This window comes from Lytechinus variegatus, chromosome 11, assembly GCF_018143015.1.
Source record: "Lytechinus variegatus isolate NC3 chromosome 11, Lvar_3.0, whole genome shotgun sequence".
NCBI classification, from domain to species: Eukaryota; Metazoa; Echinodermata; class Echinoidea; order Temnopleuroida; family Toxopneustidae; genus Lytechinus; species Lytechinus variegatus.
The window spans coordinates 21726910-21747839 of NC_054750.1; the positions used below are offsets into that span (position 1 = coordinate 21726910).

Below are 20930 nucleotides of genomic sequence, written 5' to 3' on the forward strand. Positions count from 1 at the left end.
GAATATTTTCCATAAAGGTCTTTTTATCTTTGAAAATGGCCCATCAGTTGTTGTACTGCAGCAGTCACTGTCATGGCTGATGTAATGCTGCAGAACAATCTGATTCAATTTTGTACTTGTCATGCACCTCTTGTTTTTCTTGCTGTAAATGTTTGTATTTTGTAGGCTTACTTCCGTTTTTTACGATAAAAGTTTCTTCCAAACCTGGGTATGGTAGGGGTGTCTTGATAACAGGTATGTATTGTAATAATGCATTCTTACTTGGTAAGGATGCTAGAACAAAAATAAAAAAAACCGTCAAACGCGGGAAGGCGGTGATTGGTCCACCGCCTAATTGAAATTAAATGTTAACGTGAAAATATTAATGTGAACGTTGTCACAGGAATCATCCAACTGTCCAAACTCTCGAATAATCACATGAATACTATAGGTTGGAAGTCACATGCCAACAAACTCTCAAACTTAACGACCAATAATGGAAGAAATATACAAACACAATCGATTTTCTTTTTTTATTGCCAGACAAATGCAACAATCGTGCCTGAAATGGGTAGTTTGTTACAAGTATGAGATCTTAAAGATTTTTAAAATTAATCGAACAACAAATGGGACACAGTCCTAAATTTGAAGCCAACATTGGCCATTGGTCCATCTATGCCATACACAGTATTCAATTCTAGTTTTAGGTTAAGGAAACAGCCGTATTCAGCGGACAAACGAGCTACAGCACACCTTTAAACGATAACAAAGTACACTTATATGTGCTAATGTAACTATTGAAAATCATTGGTGTTTAAAAATACACCATCTGTGTTCACAGAGAACCAAAACAATCATTTTACACCGGTGTCCAATTCATGGTGTTATCATAACACATATTTGGTGATATTGATTACAATGTGCTGTTGTGTTCAAATCCCTATGGTGTAATCAATGACCTGATGATAAATCCTCCTCATAACATTGATTGATGCATTCTAAAACCCCATTTTTACATTGACATAAATTAGCTATCAGCAAAAGATGTGCCAGCTGGGTGCATTTTAGTCTAGCTATTATTTTTTTAAAATTTACATAACTTGTTTATTTTAGTTTGAATGTCCAGAACAACAACGTGTTTATGTACATATCGTTTATCAACTTGAACAAAAACATATCACTCTCGAGACTGCAATGGCAATCATGGTCATAACATTTTAGTTAGCATTTGAACGATATGATTCACGAAAAAAAGAAAGTCATGCGGCAAGAGCAAGTACGATCGTGCTGTCACTTTTGCCACCATCCATGACATATCAACAGAACCACATGGAAAGATCATTTCATTTACATAATCGACACTTTCCCGTATAATGCTGTTTCTAAGTCATCGAATCCTTTTGCATTTTTCATATAGCAAATTAATTCTTTTTGTCAGAAAGTATTTTAAAAAAATACCCATGAGCTACTACTGTTTTCCTAGATATTTTTTTTCATTTTGCCTTTCGTTGTTAAGTGCACCATAGATTGGCCACCCTGAACTTCTCAAACGTTAGCCATCTTTTATTGCACAAATATACAAGGGGAAGGTGTTGAGTTCTACCTGGTGATAGTTCTTCGATGAAGTATTGACAGTGCGGCATATTTCAACAAAATCACAGGCGAATTATACGGTCAGTGAACTTCATGTATTCTGTATTTTTCTTCAGGTTCTTTCAATAGTTTGTAGATTGGCGTAAACGATCAACGACGTGTTGTTTTTCGACAATCATTAATCAATATTTAATATATATCAGCAATTCTGTTTGATATTTACATCATATTACATTGATATAGATATATGCTATGTATAATTCTACAGGCTTGAATTAGACAGCAACAGAACCAGAAAAATTAGATCTGAAGATTAGAATTATAAAGAAAATAAATCGTCTTTTATCAATTTCCTAAGAAGTATGGTATCTCTCCTCTTAGTATTTACACTTACACCATCTCTATTAATTCAACATCAGCCTTATGTTGTCTCTGAATTCGGAATGATATTGGTACATACCGCATCTCCCCGTCCGTCTCGGCCTTTCCAATACATATTTACAAATAAAGGTACAAACACGTTAGCCTAAATTAAATTATTTTATAGTAGGGATACGATAATTTAAATGATATTCTCTTCACATTATGCATGTTGTGCATCTTTTGATTAGGGCGATTCCATGCTTTTTTTTTAAATATAAAACACGTCTTTGTTGTTTCTTTTCGTTTTGTGTCACGACCTAAACAGTAAAATTTTTCATTTCAATTTAATGGATATATAACTAAGTCATGTCAAGTCTTAGTTTTTGTTCCCCATCTGGTGATAAATAAGGATCACTATCAATGTCAAAAAAGGTGTAAAATGTTGTAAAAAAATGTCATGTACGACACAGCAAGGAATCGCCCAATAACAATCCTTTTTTTGCAGAGACACTTTTTTCGTTGGGTTTTATTTCTACGCAACTTTGTTGATTAGGTTTCGGAAAAATGAAGCCGTAAAAATGAATTAGTGATTTGATAAATCATATTTTTTAGAAGTCATGCAATGCACGCTGCAATATGAGACATGTTTATTTGCCGCTCATCCTTCCCCGCTGGCGAGCCCTGAAGTTAGCCCTCTTTTCGTCATCCATAAGTCCACCATCAATCTCATCGGCCAAGTCAAAGCCATCGTCGTCTCGCTTCCCGGCTTTCCTGCCACGGCCCCTAAAGTAATTTGCCCTTTTTTCTTCATCGGTCAAGACATCTTCAATATCATCGCTTCGCTTTCCGCCGCGGAACCGACTTCTGTAAAAATTTGCCCTCTTCTCCTCGTCCGTCAAAGTATCATCTACCAGTCCTGCATCAAAATCGTCGCGCTTTCCGGGTCTTCGTCCACGACCTCTAAAGTAATTTGCTCTTTTCTCTTCATCGGTAAGAGTGTCGTCGTCCAGAGCTTCCATGGGATCTTCTCGCTTTCCAGGCTTCCTACCCCTTCCCCTGAAGTAATTTGCCCTCTTCTCTTCATCTGTTAAAGAATCGTCTAATACAGCTGCTCCGTCGTCGTCGCGCTTTCCGGCTTTGCGTCCACGACCTCTAAAGTAATTCGCTCTCTTCTCCTCGTCGGTTAGAGCATCATCGACCAAATCTGCGATGGTATCGTCTCGCTTTCCAGGCTTCCTACCCCTTCCCCTGAAGTAATTTGCCCTCTTCTCTTCATCTGTTAAAGAATCATCTACCAGAGCTGCTTCGTCGTCGTCGCGCTTTCCAGCTTTCCGTCCACGACCTCTAAAGTAATTTGCTCTTTTTTCCTCGTCGGTCAATGTATCATCGACCAAAGCTGCTTCGTCATCATCCCGCTTTCCAGCTTTCCTACCCCTACCTCTGAAGTAGTTTGCTCTTTTCTCGACATCATCTTCCGTCAGTTCACCGTCGGCCTTGACGCTGTTGGCGGCGATAAGGAGGCAAAGAGCTCCTAGGAGGAGACACGCCCACAAATACGCGTTTCGTGACATCCTGTCAAAAAGATAAAGAAGAGAGAGAGAGATAGAGAAAAGTTTTAGTTCTCGTACCAAATTATACCTTTCATGTTCGATTTCATGTTGAAGACGAGGAATGCCATTCTTGACAGGCACATCAAATTTTACCATGATAGTACCACCATGATCTAGGAAAGCAACATTCTTAGGCTACGAAATTACGCCAGATTATCACTTGGGCTTGGAAATTTCAGAGAATTTGAAAATCCTTCCAAAGATTTACGATGGCATAATTCCCCACAGAATATTGATATGCTTCTGAACCTCCTGGTAAGCTTGGTGAAAGTAAAACGCTGATGAGACCGTAAAATAAACCTATAATTTCGCATGAAATTCTCTCCAACCATTATTTTTTCTTGAGTTCATAGGAATTGACTTTAACTCTTGAGAAATTATCTATGAAACAGCTCTCTCTATATCTTTTAAAATTTTAATTAAGTCGTTCTAAGTCAAGAAACAACGCAAATATTACACACGTTCTATGTTAGGCCGACTATGCTCTTGTTCATAGACACAGCAGCTGCATTATGTCTTCAAGTTGGTATGGTTATAGGACTACTCACGTAAGCAACTCAAAACGACAATGTATTTTTTGCAAGGTTAGTCTGTTGAAGGTCGGTCAACGTCAGTTTCGTTGGTGTGATTTTCGTCACCGATGTGTACATTTATGGGCAACAAAATCTTTAACTTCGTATGGCACAAATATTTAAATCACTAGTACATGTAGTAAAAGGGTTCTTCAAGTGTAAGGTAGACTTCCATCAACATTTGCAGGGTTTGTTGTCCTACAATTTGCCGCAACTTACAAATTTCCTTGATTTTAATTATGGTAGAAGCAATGATACAATATTAACACATACGCTGGAGTGACATTCGCATGACTACTCAGAGCTTATGTGTTCTTGAGAATCCGCCCTTCCCACTCTGTTTTCGCGAGGATGATATGTACTTTTGGGTTGTACAACTTTTCGATGGGGACTCAGATCTTGGGATCTTAGAGCACAATGCACATTTCATCATTTGTTTTCAGATTTCATAACATCGTCTCACATGGTTAAGATCAAATCGATCTGGTTTAGTCAAAAGAATGAGGCTGGGTGGCTGCCTCATGGCCATGGAGTGCTAACAGACAAATTGTCAGATCTGACAACTCCCTTGATTTCGATCTGACCGATACTATGGTCACCGTCGTACGGAACATACTTTGTAAAATAAAATGTCCAATAACTCCTTTAATGAAACCTCCCCAGGTGCAGCATTTTCCCCCTTGTCAATCAGATGCAAGGAATTGCAGTATCGTATAACATCCATCGGAAAAAAATAACTGACAAAACTTTTCATGAAACGACATTACATTTCTGAGTTTTTGCTCGTTCTGGATGCTCCATTTGGTCTTCAATATTCAACGACCCCCGTGTTAGGGTCTCCCGTGTACACGATATTCACGGATTATTGAACACATCTTCCCCGCGGGCGTGCTTCGCGCCATTGTCAGCTATACCACTAAAGACTTCGACATATTTATCGTCGACGTACAATCAATTAAGTCCATATGACGTCTTTCAAGAATAAGAAAGCTTCGGAAATCTCCTAAAGTACCACTTTTAAATTAAAGATAAAAAGGAAATGTGGATGAAAGAGGCCATCTTTAGTATAATAATCGACCTGGAAACGTTCAACCTGGCATATAACATGTCCCATTGCATGACTTTCAAAGCAGCAAAATAGGAATCTCTATCACAGCCAATTCATTAGCACGATTACATAGTTCCGCCGATAGGGTATGGTGTATTGTTGCTATGAATGTCCTTTCATGTCCCCTAGACTCTCATAGAAGAATCCTTGAAGACGCGGAAATATCCTTTGACTCTATCACGCCCAACCACATTTTGCAGGTGTTCCAAACAGCGGAGATGCCTATTCATCACGCCTTAGTACTTTGAAATGAAGTTGGGGAGCTTCTCAGGTTTGGAAATGCATTATTTGTGCCGAAGACCGAATTATACGGCCCATTTTTTTTTCAATGAAAACTATTGCGAAAGCAGAATGTTGAATACCATTATCCTGGCTCCAAACACAGGTGCAACCTCCCACAAATAAGTGAAATTCTTTAATAAACCTTAATGACTTTTAATAGTTTCAAATTACTTCAGGGTTCTGTTACGAAAGTATCCTTCATTCATATAAATTATACCAATCCTTCGGTGAATCTTCACCATGTTCACTAACAGAAAGAAAAGTATTTCCCTAAAGATCCTGGCACATTGCAATTTTTTTTATTATAAACCAGTCGAAGAACTCATAAAAAGTCAAATTAATACGTATATGTGACAAACCCTCACCCAACACTGCCTGTATACCGTAGATAAAGACACCCCTTTCTATTTACTATTCTTGGTCTCGTAAAACCCCCGTTTCGTAATCTACATCAATTTAAACATCCTCATGGCTTTGCTATTCATCAATAATCCATGTATGTTTGTCTTTAAAAGAAAGCAAGCATAACTTTAAAACATTCATCCTTCATCATGAACAAATCCTTTACATGAACATGCCATTATTATATATTATTTATTGACGTACAGCCTATCAACTCTAACCTCTAGCCCGTACCTTCATCAACTTCTTGATACCCTTGTTTGTCACCCATCCTATCTGTTTTCATCCACAGTATTGGCACTTTTCTTTTCAACTATTAATATCCCCTTTCGCCGGTCATACTCTAATTACGCACAGTTATCTGGACACAAGCTCTTAACAAATCCAATATTTACACATCTTGGTATAATGCTGTCGTTTTCTATTTTCTTTCAGCAACATAAAATCCGTCATTTCACATCGAAAACGCGGGAGAATTTCACCTGTGAATGGCGTATATTAGAGACAGCACATTAGGCTAAGTGATTTTTGTGATTAAGTTATGGGTATTTTGCACAAAGCGTTATAAATCATGCTCAAATCGATCAAGGTGCGTGGCCCAACATCAAAATACAGAAAGGATACGTTAGCCAGTCGTTGATCGAGCAGCTAGCTGCAAGAATTCCACAAGTGGCAGGGAGCGGGCGGGATGATTTCTTTTACAAGTTTTACAGGTTTTACCAGGGTTCTGGTGTCAATTTGGTTTTAAAAAAACATACAGAAAAAAAATCAAAACAAAGAACAAAGAGAAATTAACACACACAACCTCACCCCCACACACACTTACACCCCACACAACAAAGTATGCAATGTGCTGCGCTTATTATAAAGATACGTCGTATCGATTATTATTTTTAAGTATAAGGAAATGTAAACGTAAACTTTTTACCGATATGAAATTTCAATATGATTGTGAATATAACGAACTACAAATAAGATCACATATTACAGAAATGGTCACCATTAGTTCATCTTTGCGTTATTTCTAAATATGATATTGATATAATGAAATAATTTAGTTCGAACTTTAATCATAACTTAAAATTATGCAATAATTGATTAATGTTTAACTACAGGGAGCCTTTGTAAAGCAGTTTTTTCAAAACTGAACAGACCAATGCTACAGTATAAAAAAACAAAAAAATTATTAACAATAAATCATTATTTAGGGGGCGGCAATTTTGGGTAATAATCAATATATGAAAAATGAGGAATTAGAATTAAATAATGTAAGCTTCTTTCTGAAAAAAACCCTTTCTTACTTTACAGTAAGAATGTTATAGATTCCATCAAAATTGATCCTGTAGTACTTCACTTACCCTCTATGCCTTCGAAAGTGGAAACATTTCATGATAAGGTTGAGTAAATATGGAAATAATGTATGCCTTTCAACCCCTTCAAAATATCATACAAGCGGCTGTCAATTCCTTTAAAAGGAGTTCATTAATTTCGAAGAGTAGGCGTTGACGGACCTGGGGAGCGTTCCATGAAACAAATAGTGATCTTTACTGGCTATTGTTATAATCTAGTGAAATCCTTGTGTCTGATTGGCTCAGAGTTGATTTGACAGTGAACAATAATGTCTATTTGTTTCATGAAACACTCCCCTGTGCTTAAGGTTGTCTAGGAAGCACAGTCCAGACGAAACACCAAATGACAGGTCGGATCCTTTCAAGCCAGTGTTAAAGATTAACCCTCCACATTATCGAGGCAAATTTTCTTGAATGCTCGATACAATTGCCACAATCACAGGGGCAAAGCCGAAATACAGAACATGCAGACCGAATACATTTATTGCGTTATTTCCATACTCTTACCATCGGTCGGTTTAGAGTGGGCGTTTTTGGTGTGACTAAGGTATAAAAAGCTCGTTTGATTTTGTTCTTGAGCGGCATTAAACTACTTTTCATTGCTCGTTCAGTAGCCGAAATCTCAGTTTGGAAACTTTTTATGTTATCCCTCAGGGATGTCGACCGGTAACATTGTTATTTAGATACACCTACCATGATGTATGCTCTTAGGCTGATTTATTAGGTAAATCGATGATAATAGCCCGAGAACATTAGACTTCCCAACAAAAATGATAGACACATTGATTTCTTTGGCATGAAGACACTCTTATTTTGAAATTCATATCAATCTCTCGCTTCATTTTTTCCACCCACTCTCATAAACACACACTTCTCTCTCATTCATCTTATTTTTCTCCTCTTTTTCTTTCCGTCTCTAATCTGCCTCCTTCTCCGTCTATCCATATTCCATTCTCTGTCTTATCCTGTTTGGTCTATCTGCAATTTGAAAGCTCACTTTCCAACCCTTATTTTGTCTTACGATCCTGATCTGCATATACCCCTCTCTTCCCATGCAATACCATGAATTAATGTACATCTTGGTTTAGGATGTTTTTCTTTTATCAGAACATTATCCATAAGTCGTGTTTCAATGGAACAGTGTTGCTTTCTGCTTTTTTTCTTCTTTCATTCTTGTTTTTTACCAATGTCTGATATTAATTACACATGTCACGTCATTATCTCCTACCGCCCTCCTTCAACAGAGACTAAATGAATACGAGGAAACTAAATTATCGGAGATGCGCCAACTGCAGATCACCAACGCATGAAAGGCAATGGCTTGAGCCTCTAAGATGGCGGCACGATGTATAAGGACTATCTCCTTCTCTTGCTTCTTTCCTCACAATCTATCTCTCACATATGTCTACCTTTGTTTTTAACTATCTTGTTCATTCTTATTTATTTACACTCCATCATAATATTCACGCTTTCAACCCCTCTCTCGTTTGATTCCAATGGACACGATGGACATCGTGGGTGCGTCGTGGTCTAGTGGTTCTGACTCTTGCCTATGAAACAGAGGGACGTGGGTTCGAATCGTAGCCATGGCGTGTTATTATTATTTGTTTGTTTGGCGTCGCCTGTGCCTGGGAGGCGAAAAGCGAACTGAATCACTATGACCCGCAGGTCTCTCCTCCCGATATAACTGATGGGGGAATGCAGGTGGACCATTACACCGGGGTCTCCCCTACTCTTATACGAATACTGCAGTGGGTTCTTAACGTGCAAAGGTGGTGACTCTCCTCTACACGGGGCCTCCATTTAACATCCTATCCGAGGGACGGAGTGTTTTCCATTGTATCATAGCCTGCATCTATGAAACATGGGAGAGACGTTTACACACAACGCACTGGCTTCAGTCATCCGCCCAGGATGGACTCACGATCTTTGGTTCGACGGGCAGACGCGTTACCGACTGAGTCAACACCGCTCTCACCGTTTTCCATTCAGCATGAAATTTATCCACAATGTGCTGCACTTGACCCAGTTGAGGAGAATTGGTACCCGGCAGGAGTAATTCCTTGCATGCACTGAGCGCCGATGATGGTAGCTTGAGCTAAAGCCGGGGTAATAATAGCAGCGCTCTGTATCCTCTGGCAAAAACGCTTTATAAATCCAGCTATTATTATCATCATTAATATATTTGTTTCATGCGGCATTCACACCGACTCAAATCCGAACCATGGTATGCCATCGGAAATAACGTGATAAATTTGATCGGACTGGCAGTGGCGTAGCTAGGACTTTTTTTCCCGGGGGGGCACCGGGGGGTCCTTGCTTTTTCAGGGGGGGGGCACCGGCCATTTTTCCGGTGTGTGTGTATGTGTCCACAAGGGCGGATCCGACTTTCGCAAAAAGGGGAAGGGGCCCGAAATTATCTTCACCTACATGTATATCAGTCACTTGTTAGTTTTATTCTTATAAAACAACATAAACATAAAATAATCTCATAAGCCTTATAAAAAGTGCGAGCGCGAAGCGCGAGCGATTTTTTTTTACTTTAATGTATTTTTTCCTGAAATTTAATTTTCTGGGCAATGTTATGTGTGATCCTGAACAAGATTCGTATGTACCCCCAAGCGCTAACATAAATTTTTATCAACTGTTCTAGCATTATTGAAAAGGGACCTGTTAAGGACTGCTTACATTTACCCACGAAGACGGTATATATTTCAATAATGCGAGCGCGAAGCGCGAGCAAATTTTTTTACATTCCGACCTAAAAAAAAATGGTCATTCTAAGCACTTTTTGTATTAATTAATGGGATAGGTATGTAACTAAACAATTGATGTGAGCGCGAAGCGCAAGAGGAAGAAAATTGAGATTTTAGACCTAAAAGCGGGACACTCTATTCTTTTTTTGTAAGTCATAAATAGGATATAGTCGATTGGGTATCATTAATAATGCGATCGTGAAGCGTGCATGAGCAGACAATTATTGATATTCTGATGTAAAACTGGATAATTTAAGTACATTTTAAATAAAGAACATGCACGCTATCGCGCATGTTTTATATTTAGACATAAAATCTGGGCATTCTGAATACATTTGTTTCATGGAACATTATGGAATACACGTAGACAATATGAACTTGGCAAATCAAACAATGTGACCACGCAGCGTGAGCTTAAAATGCTGATATGTAGACCATAAAACAGACATTTTACAGAGCACTTAAATTTGTAAATGAAAAAAAATGAAAGCTCGATGTCCGAGCTAAAATATGTTTTGCATATTGACTTCAAAACTTGCTCCACATCAGCCTATTGAGCAAGATATGCATCCCAGGCAATTATGGCGCAAAGCGCCAGCAAAAATTTTACATAGTAACATGAATTTTTTTTTTAATTGCAAGTCTTCCCCTCACATTATTTCATTCACTAGTCTTCCTCCTCTTATTTTCCTCTTCTTTTTTCTTCTGTCTTTCTTCTTCTTTTCCTTTTTCTTTCTCCCTTTTCTCTTTTCTTTTTTTTTTGCTCTGTCAATTTTTTCTGGGGGGCACACCAAATCTCAGGGGGGGGGGCACGTGCCCCCCCCCCCAGCCCCCCCCCCGTAGCTACGCCACTGCGGACTGGGGTTCGTTTCCCTACTCATGGGTGCAGTACCAGGGTTTTTAAAGGTAGGAGAAGGAGGTAGTGCGCATTGAGCACAATATTGACTATCCCAAACGTGGTGTAGGAAGACAATTTTCAAAAAGCCATGAGAGGGGATACCGAGTGAATTCCGTAAAGAAATATAATCTAATTTAGTAACAGATTTTGACAAAATGCTTAGAAAAAAAGAACTTGACATGCTACCTCTCTGCATTCACTTCCCACTTACTCTCTATTTTTCTTCTCTTGGTTGTGGAAATCTATGGGTACAAAATGCATCCAAAGCTCCCTCCTCCAATCTGTACCCCAGTAAAGGGGGTTGGCAAAAGGAAATGTTGAGAGACTGTGGAGGACAATGACAATCGATGTGTAGTGTAAAGCATGGAGCACTGGTTTTTCCAGCAAGAAACCCCATTTGGGCGCCACCCATGAAAATATAAAGGCAATCTATTTTTAAAGCAAGCAAAGAGACAGAGAGATAAATATCATCAAGCGAGAATCAAGCATTTTAAATAAAAATTAGGTAAGCGGGTATTAATAGCCGAAGATTACAGATTGCACCTCCACCCTGCACAATGCCAGAGTTTAACAGATTTTGATGTCTGCATTTGGAAGTATATGACTGTTTATAAATCGATTTTGCCAAGTTAATACATCTCGTCACGTAGAGCTGTAAAGCTTCCGTAAAATCAATGTTGTCTTACGATATATTTTGATACGTATGAAATTTTCACCTGTCTATATTTCATATGCATTTTTTTTTAATTGAATGGGTATATCGTTGGTACAAGTTTAATTGTATCAAATATGGTTGGATCGACATCCATGCGTACACAGGACTTATTGCAAGCTGGAATTGAAAAAAAAAATGTAAATCATTTATAATCTCGAAAAAACATATTTCCGAGGTCGATCTACTATAAGCTAGGAAAGTACTGATTGACAGTATGTTGATTCTTGAACCAACCATTTAAGTTGGTGAATAACAGTAATTGTGTAAGACTGAGTTTTAGTGTAAACATGTTAGAACTTATTCGCGTTAATATTACAGGTATAAGAATCACGCATGCAGACCTTGGAAACGTGAGAACTGACATTAACTGACAGAAATTCTTTAAAAGTAAAATAATGTTGGTAAAGTAAATAATTATTTCGTGAGAAAGTCTTTAAATTTAAGGTTAATTTTCGTCAATCCATCATATATTTGGATCTGGTACATTTGATATACTTAATTTTGTGAAATCATGAAATCTTAGATGGCATAATGTGGGACTGCTTATTGTTATTCTTAAAATGTAGGGCGACATACTGTCCAAACAACAATTGGTTAAAAATTTATCCCGACTCTGGGTAGTTTTCAACCAATACTGTGTAGTTTTCACCCAAAGCACAGTCATTATAGGTTTAAAACTATCGAGAATCGGATAGAGTTTTAACCAATTGTTGTGTGGACAGTCTGTTGCCCAATATTGTTAAGAGTGTACATACAAAGCTTGGAAAAAGACCCGACATTAGATACCGTGTTTTAAAATCATATTAACCGGTCAAGGTTATCGGATACCATTGACCGTAACAGGTGTTTACGGTGTGAGAAAGGGACTCTTAGAATAATGGGTCGCCAAAAGCTGTTAGGCTAGATCAAAGTATACTTTAATGACGCTTAAACGATGGAATAGGTTTTCGTGGGGAATGGATTTGCCGGTAGACATGTCAGAGTTATCCTTGCTTTTGTTTCACCCATCTTTTTAATTTAAAGTCCCTTCCTTCACCCCATTTCGTGATCGGCTAATGTGCTTAAAACCTTCTTTGAAGACGGGCTGGTGTCTAACCCCATCCCTCCGGCACTTCAATTTGGGGGAATCTCATGTAATCTACCTTGATGCGATCGCGTATTAGATCAAACCGCGAGTACCGGGTGACGGACAACGCATTATCAGGTGATCTTTACCCTGGATCATGTGACTTGTCTTCTCGCGTCCTACTTCACATCCATCTTGATAACGAAGGCTCATCATTCGCACGCCATGTCGACAAGGTGGACTGGACGTGGAGAAAATGTTTTCCTGTTACTTTAAACATGGTTCACAGAGTGATGCGTTCGAGGTGAAAGTATATCTGTCATTGTCTCTTAAGAAGTAACATTTTCCCGTCTCTTCTGCGGATGCACAAATGAAGCGTGTTGCATTTTGATATTTTTTAGTCATGCGACTGTCGAGGACAATTTTCACTTTTCATTGTATGTCGGAAGCGTGTAACAGAAACTGCAGGTTTGAACATTCGTGTTTGTTGACGTTACCAAACCAAAAGAAGATTAAATTGCATCGAACGACTCTCTGGTGGTTTCCAAAAGAAAGAAACCCCGTCACTTTCAATGGGGTAATAATCTTTCAATTACGATCATTACCATTTTCATTCATACTTCTCCCAATTTTAAGATTTTTTAAAAAAATGTGATATTAAAAAGCATTAAATGAATTCCAACTGGCACACCATTCTGCGATGAATGTGGGGAAACTGGCAACATAAGGTACCTAGTAAAGGATGGATCTCTTTTGCAGAAATTAACCGTGCAAAATAATCTGATACTTAATTCTGCTTTGAACAACAAATTTTACCAGTATCAAAATCACAAAATTGAAAGAAATTGCAGTTGTGATTGCAATCTATAAACATATTATAAATCTACCTACATGTAGGACATCCATTTGGTGGTCATGTCACTATCATCTTGTCATGTATGACAAGTAGAATATAATTCATTAAAGAATAGATTAGACGTGTAAGTGATCAGATCTTTAACGAAATATACCACATACAATATGCGATTAAATTTCATAGTAATAATTAGATACAGAGAAAAGTCCAATAACGACATACGGACTGAGATCATTTAACTTTCACTCACGTGGAATAAGCGAATAGAATTTAAGAATAAGAAAGAGGTAACCTAAGTGCAGCTATACCACATTGCTTAACATATATATTCTTTTGTTACGGTAGTAAGAACGCCTATACAGAAAGATAAAGTTTTGGAGGAGGACGTGAATATCTTGGTTTCGAACTACTCTCTATTTCCTAGGCCGACAGCCCAACGTCGAACTACCACCAATATGCGGTTCGGATTTTGTCACACGGTAAAGGATGAATATTCATCATCGGGATAGTATGGCATCTAAAGATCTCATCGAGTTCCTTCTGGGGTGTCCTGTCTTCTCATCCGTTTCCATAAACCACTAAATCAATGGCAATGCCTGTAACCACACACCTTGATCGGTTTCAAAATATGGCTAAACCACCGATATTTTATTGAATAGATAGAAGGCCCGGTTTGTATTTTTGTTTACATCAGTGGTCAGATGGTGTTGGCGAAAGCTCTTCGAAGTTAAACCTTGGAGGTGTTATGGATCTAAATTTAGATAGAAATCGGACATATTCTACTTTAACACCTTCCTTACTCGGTGGCGGAGCAGTATTCTTTAGCCGACGGAGGGGGTTGTTGTAAAATAGAATATAAGAAGCAATGAAAGATATATATGTACATGTATACCCCCAATCTATTAAAATCTACACAATAATTTTATTGTTTTTGCATGTATTTTCTTCTGAAATGCACTAATATCTCTACTATTATACAGGAATCCCTTTGACAGAAATTAAAAAAGGCATATAAAACAACATTCAAATAAACGCTTCTCTTTTAATAAAACCATTTTTCTTTACAGTAAAGTTCACTCATGAAGCTAATCAAAGTACATCCATTAATTTTCTTTTTGGGGTAGGGATTGGGGTCAATTAAGCCCTCCTTTTGCCTAATAACTCTTGTATCATTTATCAACGTAACTAGTAGTAAGTTGCCGGTCAAAATTCATTAAGAGCATTGCGTAGATCTATACGTTGCCTACTGGTACTCCGTTTTCTTAAGAAAGAGTTCAATTATTTATTTAAACAGCTAGCCCATCTTAGCTCAGATACATAATACTTGTGGATGCAATTTTCCAATGCTCTACTTCAGGCGTTGGAAACATCGATTCGTTCCGTATTCAACAAGTAAACTGAACATAGATACATTTATCAATGTGTCATGATCTTGAGAGGGCTCAATGTCGCCACAACCCGAACGTCGCCACCACCCAATGCCGATAGTGATACAGTCACACGGGCGAAACCTACTCCAGACAGACTGAAGCTTTCGCTTTACTTTCAACGACATTATCATCGATCGGTTTCTAGTCGGTTTCGTTGATGTGACTGAAGGGTTGCTCATTAAAACGGTTACAAGATGGAAATCCAGTGCCCTGATCCATGTTTGAAATGAATGAGTGTTGATTGGACGGGTGCTGGATATTGTTCCAGCTTTATGCGCTTATCTCGTCATGATGAAGGGCAAGGAAGGGCCTTTCACATTAGGTTCAATGGTATCATTTCCGTTCATGCTGTCACCCCTATAATTCTTTAGCATTTCATTTCATCTGGCACACATGCAGTGTATGAAGTAAAGAATTAAAATAGAGGGGAAATAGCATAACTTTATTTCATGCTACGGTCTTTCATCTATTCTAAACTGAACATTTCACAAATTTGTAATTATGTAATTTGAAGATTAAAAATGTGGTTTATTTCCTCTGAATAAACCCTGATTGTTCGTATCATTGAGTCAAAATTAACAGTTTTAACCATTCATCCACTTTCAAATACATTTCGTCCATGGATATTAAATGCTCATCGTCGTAATAAGCAGTCCTTTCGTCACTGCTTAATGAACTTTGTTCAAGCCAAGATTGTTGTTCTTGCTGTCAACGACCCTCATCACTAGGTCTTGGCTGAAACCTCCCGTTCCTGTATCCTCACGTCTTCATCTGTCTAGTATCATTTTCTTCTCATTTGCTCGAGCATTTCTGCAGGATGTAAGATCCTTTTAATGTCACAGGTAAACTTCATTTCAAGGTGCCGCACGTTTTCTTTCGAAGCTCCTGCTACCCAAACATCCACATCTTAATCGGCAGACGATCCTGAAGTGCAAACTTCAAGGTCAGATCCTAGCGGCGTACAAGTAACAGAATAGTCGCTCTTCACACACGAGGACAACCTTGATGTACGCACTTGGTATCATCTTTCAGAATGAAGATAACCTCGCTATTTTAAGAATTGCCGAATAGCATTGAACTTGATACCCAAGTGCACTATCCATCTACCCTCGTTGTTCTCTTGTTTTGAGCCCGATTCAAGGAATTTTCTTCAGGCCATAGTCACACTCGAGAAACCGACTCCAGACCAACAAAATCTCTTTCCTTATTTCCAATGGCGAAAGTACCGGCGCAACTGATTACGTTTTCGTTGGTGTGAAAAAAGTAAGATTTCTTTTGACATGTTTGAAGTGTGCAGAACTCGTTCTTTTTTTTCTCGCAGAGAGCACATTCTACCAAGAAAATTCTGCAAGAAAGATACCAACTAACCTTTATAGACCAGTGGCTATTCTACACAGGAGCGGTGCAAAGGTATGTTGATAGGGCAGGTCAGACGACCTAAAGTGACACCGCATGTGAATCGAGTTAAAAGGGAGATCATAAACCTGATAAAACACATAAGTCCAGACCGCTCTGTTTACGCTGTTCTTTCTCCTTTCGTCCATTTTCTTGATTATTTTCGTTGAATCACGTTTTATTACTTGAAAATGTGCATAGGCCTACAAGCAACAACATTGATTCAAAATCGCTATACGAACATGACGAATGTCGGGTGGAAAGGGTGGATTGGAAAAGATTAAAAGGGTGCGTGGATACCAAAGCACAAATATGTTGGACAAGATCAGGATAGAAAACAAAAAAAAACTAAAACAAAAGTTCTAAACAGAACAATTGAAATGATGGACTTTTTCTATAATGGACATGTCCTGATGACCATGGTAATTTCAATAAAAAAATAGATGAGATAAAGGAGAAATGCAATGGGCTAAAGCATTACTGTACAGGAGAATTATGAATCGATATCAAATTCAAATTAACGTAGCGTTTTCGAGAAAATAAATAGTTTCGTAAGCTTCGGAATGCTTTTCTTGTGTCATTTTACTCAATTGATTCAAATTATTTCACCGAAAATTTTAACGAAGGCTTCCTCGAAAAAAACCCACACGGTTGCGATTACGTAATATATTTTCAGGTGGTTGTTGAATCTCCGAAGTTATCCTAAATGTATCAGTTTTTCGATTACTTTATCACCTTTCATTAACAAATCTGCAAATGGAAATAGCTTTAAGCTTGACATAGTTTTTAGTGTTGAGGAGGTGGTTTCTATGATACGCAATCTCCTTTTCTATCATAGTTCAAGTGGTACTTTGGAAGACGTATAGCCATCGCGAAAGCGTGCTCTTGACATTAAACACCACGTCCAATATGCTCTTGTAGGGGAACCTCGCCGCGGACTACAAGATTTCTATTTCGCATTTCGCACTTCAGCATATATCAAATCTGATATCTGAAGTACAAAAACATTATCACGCCGTTCGAGTAAATATGAATCTGGTTGTTTCAACAGGCGTCGCGACGCGTCGCTCTCTGGAGTCGGGTTCAGGGTTGCCTTTCCTTCGCCCCTCTCTTCCTATGCAATGGCTATACATATTTTTGTATGATGAACCACTTGAGACGCCCGAACCTACGAGTGATAATACTTCGATATCACGTAACATCGAAATCGCCCAGGGTCGGGATGCGAGATGTGTCTTCATGCCACACGGCCCAAGGGAACTAGGAGAGACCAAAGCTACTCCACCAAGACCCTGCCACTATCGGACACCTAACGCATTTCCCCCTTGGTATTATTGGTTTTGTGTGAAATTCGGCGAGGCAGGCGCTCCCTTGTGCCATCTGTCTCCTATGGCGATCACATTTTCCCAAGAATTGCAGGTCAAAAGCATATCGTCTCCATTTCAAATCATAAATCCAAATTAGGTCGAGCTTTTGTTTAACGGATAAATTTAAGAATCACCATTTTGGAAGTGCGTGATTTCGAATACTAATGTTATGGATAATTTATGAATCATTGCAATATAATAGCGGAAATCATTCTTGCCGACGAAAGTAGATGTTGGAGAGATGTGCTTTTACTTTAATAGTGACAATCGACTCAGCTGTGATTTGTATAGGATGATGGGTATGTTACTAAATGAAGTCACCTTGGATTGAAGATTATTTTAATGGGCAAAGTAATGAAAGTCGTGCACTTTCAAAAGATAATACAAGTGGAAAGATTTACTATTCAATAATGTTAATGACTGACTGAAAATGTAGAAGTTCACCTATATAAAAAAATACGGGGCACTAGAATGTGCGAATTATATACATGTTCAAGTATGACCTATTATCATAAAGAGATACTGTTATCACTATTTACACAAAAAAAATCTTCTAACTCGAAGACGAATAATAAAGAGTCAAAAGAATACAGAACATATCACTGTTAACGACAGGTAAGCGTGAAATCTGAGAGCCACGAATGCATTAAAGAGATCACTTAGACTTTGAGATCATAGCCATTACCATTGATATGAGATCCGAATCACTCCCAAAGCAACGCTAGTCAATCCAGAAAAGGGGGTGAATGTTTAATATATTTGTATTAGCTCAAATAACATTGCATATCCTATTCAAAGAAAGTAGGTCGACATCGCGAGCATTACCCAGACGTCCGCACGATGATAACGATAGTGTAAACCAGACCCAAGCTATTCATATTTGAAATCATTCCATTTGTGCAGGGTAAACTTTCTTGGCATCCAGGTATCATGTCTAACCAAAATTGGCACGTTACCGAAGAGAAAATGGTATCCACTTGCCCTTAAGCGCACAAAGAACAGAATTCTTGATGGGGTTTTTTTTGTGTCCATTCCAATGTTCTTATTCCTACTTAGTTCATACAATCTCAAGTATTCATAAACTAGAACACCCCGAAAAGGCAAAATGAGAAGTTTTTGTGTTCATTCTAGATGTTAAAAACCCAGTAGGTCAGTGGTACTGGTAGTATGACGTAGGTATGTCAGTCCGATTACTTGCTCTTGTTGCATTAAGGAAAACAATGACAATTATTTTTTGGTTTAGACAACTAGATGCTCACCCCAATCAAAATGAATATGCATGGCAATTAAACGTCCAAGCTATCCCTTGTATCCGAGATTGTATTGGTTCTGGGACTCGTTTATCGGGTTCGGGAACCCAAGTCATGTGAGCTTTGACCAGATACTAGGGAGCTCTCGTTTCCACAACGCACGACGGATTCAAGAACACAACAAATGCCTCGGAAATGCCCGTCAAATGTTCATTAACAGCTCGGATGTCTTTGCCAAATTGGTGAAGCGGAAGAAAAGTTTCGTACAAAGTTTCGGAGATGACGGAGACTGCTATTTCGATTCACCAATTTTCGACAAAGTCTTCTTGGTTGTTCAATGTCATAAAGGGCATTTGACAATACCAGGTTACAAGTACCCCGGTAATGCCACGGTAACACTGGCGAAACCGATCGAATCTATTACCTTCTAGTCAGGGACTTACTACCGGTCAGTTAGGAGTCGGTTTCGTTGTGGCTGTAGCGTAACAGATTATATATTGAGTCTCGTGCCTAATCATAAAAAAGTTGTTTTGCTCTTGGAAGTACAAAGGATTCAAGAACAGAGTAATGTGTTGTCAAATGACGAAGGAGGCCTTAGAATTATTGGTCAGAAATCGAATAGCTGGAGCAGTAGTTTCATTCGAGATTAAGATTACATTTGCTATTTTTATTCGCTTTGAAATTAGGAAAAATAAAATTACGAAATGTTGACCATATTAGTGTCGTTCTGGCTCTTAATTCCCCCACAAAAAGGTCTTGATGCGCGTCGTTCATTATATAATAATACATTCATCTCTCACGTTGTTTGCCTCTGCGTCGGGAATGCTCCCGTAAGTCGCTTTGCAAACACACACTTAAACATTCTATTCGAATGGTTCATGATAACGTAATATCTTTGACCTTATAGGCCAAGAAAGTTATATGGTTGAACATTATAGAGTGGTTTCAATCAATTAAAGATCAGGACTCACCTGTTCACTTTCTTTGTGTGTCGCAAACTTGCTTCTGTACTACCACAGGGGGTCCTACATGTAGAGAAAGACCAAAAAAAAAGTTATAACCAAAATGCAACGATGCAACATGAAAGTTAGGACACTCTTGTAGAATCTCTCTTTTTGGGGGAGGGGGGATGCCCAAACCAATGCAGCAACTGACTACATATCGAGTCAATGAGAAATGAACTTGAAAATCTGTCACCTTATATAGATCACTCGCCCAAATATACGCTTTACGTATTCTGATTGGCGTTCCCATTCATCTTGTCATTTTTCTCACTATTGAGTTCTCAAAACCCCATTAACATGTCACCTATCCATCAAATAATATGACAATATCAAATTAAGCAAATATGGACGGAACATCGAACATATCGAAGGGCATTTTTGAAAGCATTCGAAAATTACGACACCATCTGGTCATTCCCCTATTCATTTATCCTCTCCATGGATTTCGCTTTTTTCGTCAAATTCCCTCTAAATCATTCCTTTCAAATCAAATTCATAGACCTGTCGACATCTTTCAAACTTAAGAGCCATCGTCTGGTCTCCTGTTCCTGGCAGTGCATTCAATTTATAATTGTGCGTTTCGTTGGATCAAATTACATCCAAAGATACATCTAAATTCAATGTTTTTTCCATTATGAATTTTTAACCATGATAATGGGTCCTTCCAATATCCTAGTGAATCAATATGCATCCTGCAGACGTGCCATGCTCCTTTTCTGTATTATTTATGTATTCTGTAATCATAATACTGTGTTGCATCGATGAATGCATTATGTCTTTGTTGACTTGTCAGTCCATAAGTGATACAGTGAATTATTCTTCAAGGTTTTCAAGCGTGTTTCCTTGGCGAACCTTCTATCTGTTGGTAATGTGGAAAGAGGAAAAGAGGGACGATGTGCCCCATTAGAATGTTATTAAATTCTTTCAACCATTTC

General features: G+C 38.4%; 1 protein-coding gene across 1 annotated transcript; it reads right to left on the reverse strand.

Moving 5' to 3' along the window:
* Positions 1-498: 498 nt before the first annotated feature.
* On the reverse strand, positions 499-20570 carry LOC121424010. Its single transcript, XM_041619582.1, has 3 exons — positions 20497-20570; positions 19963-20016; positions 499-3507 (listed from the first exon to the last, which is right to left on the reverse strand). Exons 1-3 carry the CDS (start codon positions 20553-20555, stop codon positions 2583-2585), a joined length of 1038 nt encoding a protein of 345 aa, XP_041475516.1. The 5' UTR covers positions 20556-20570; the 3' UTR covers positions 499-2582.
* Between the last annotated feature and the right edge of the window lie 360 nt (positions 20571-20930).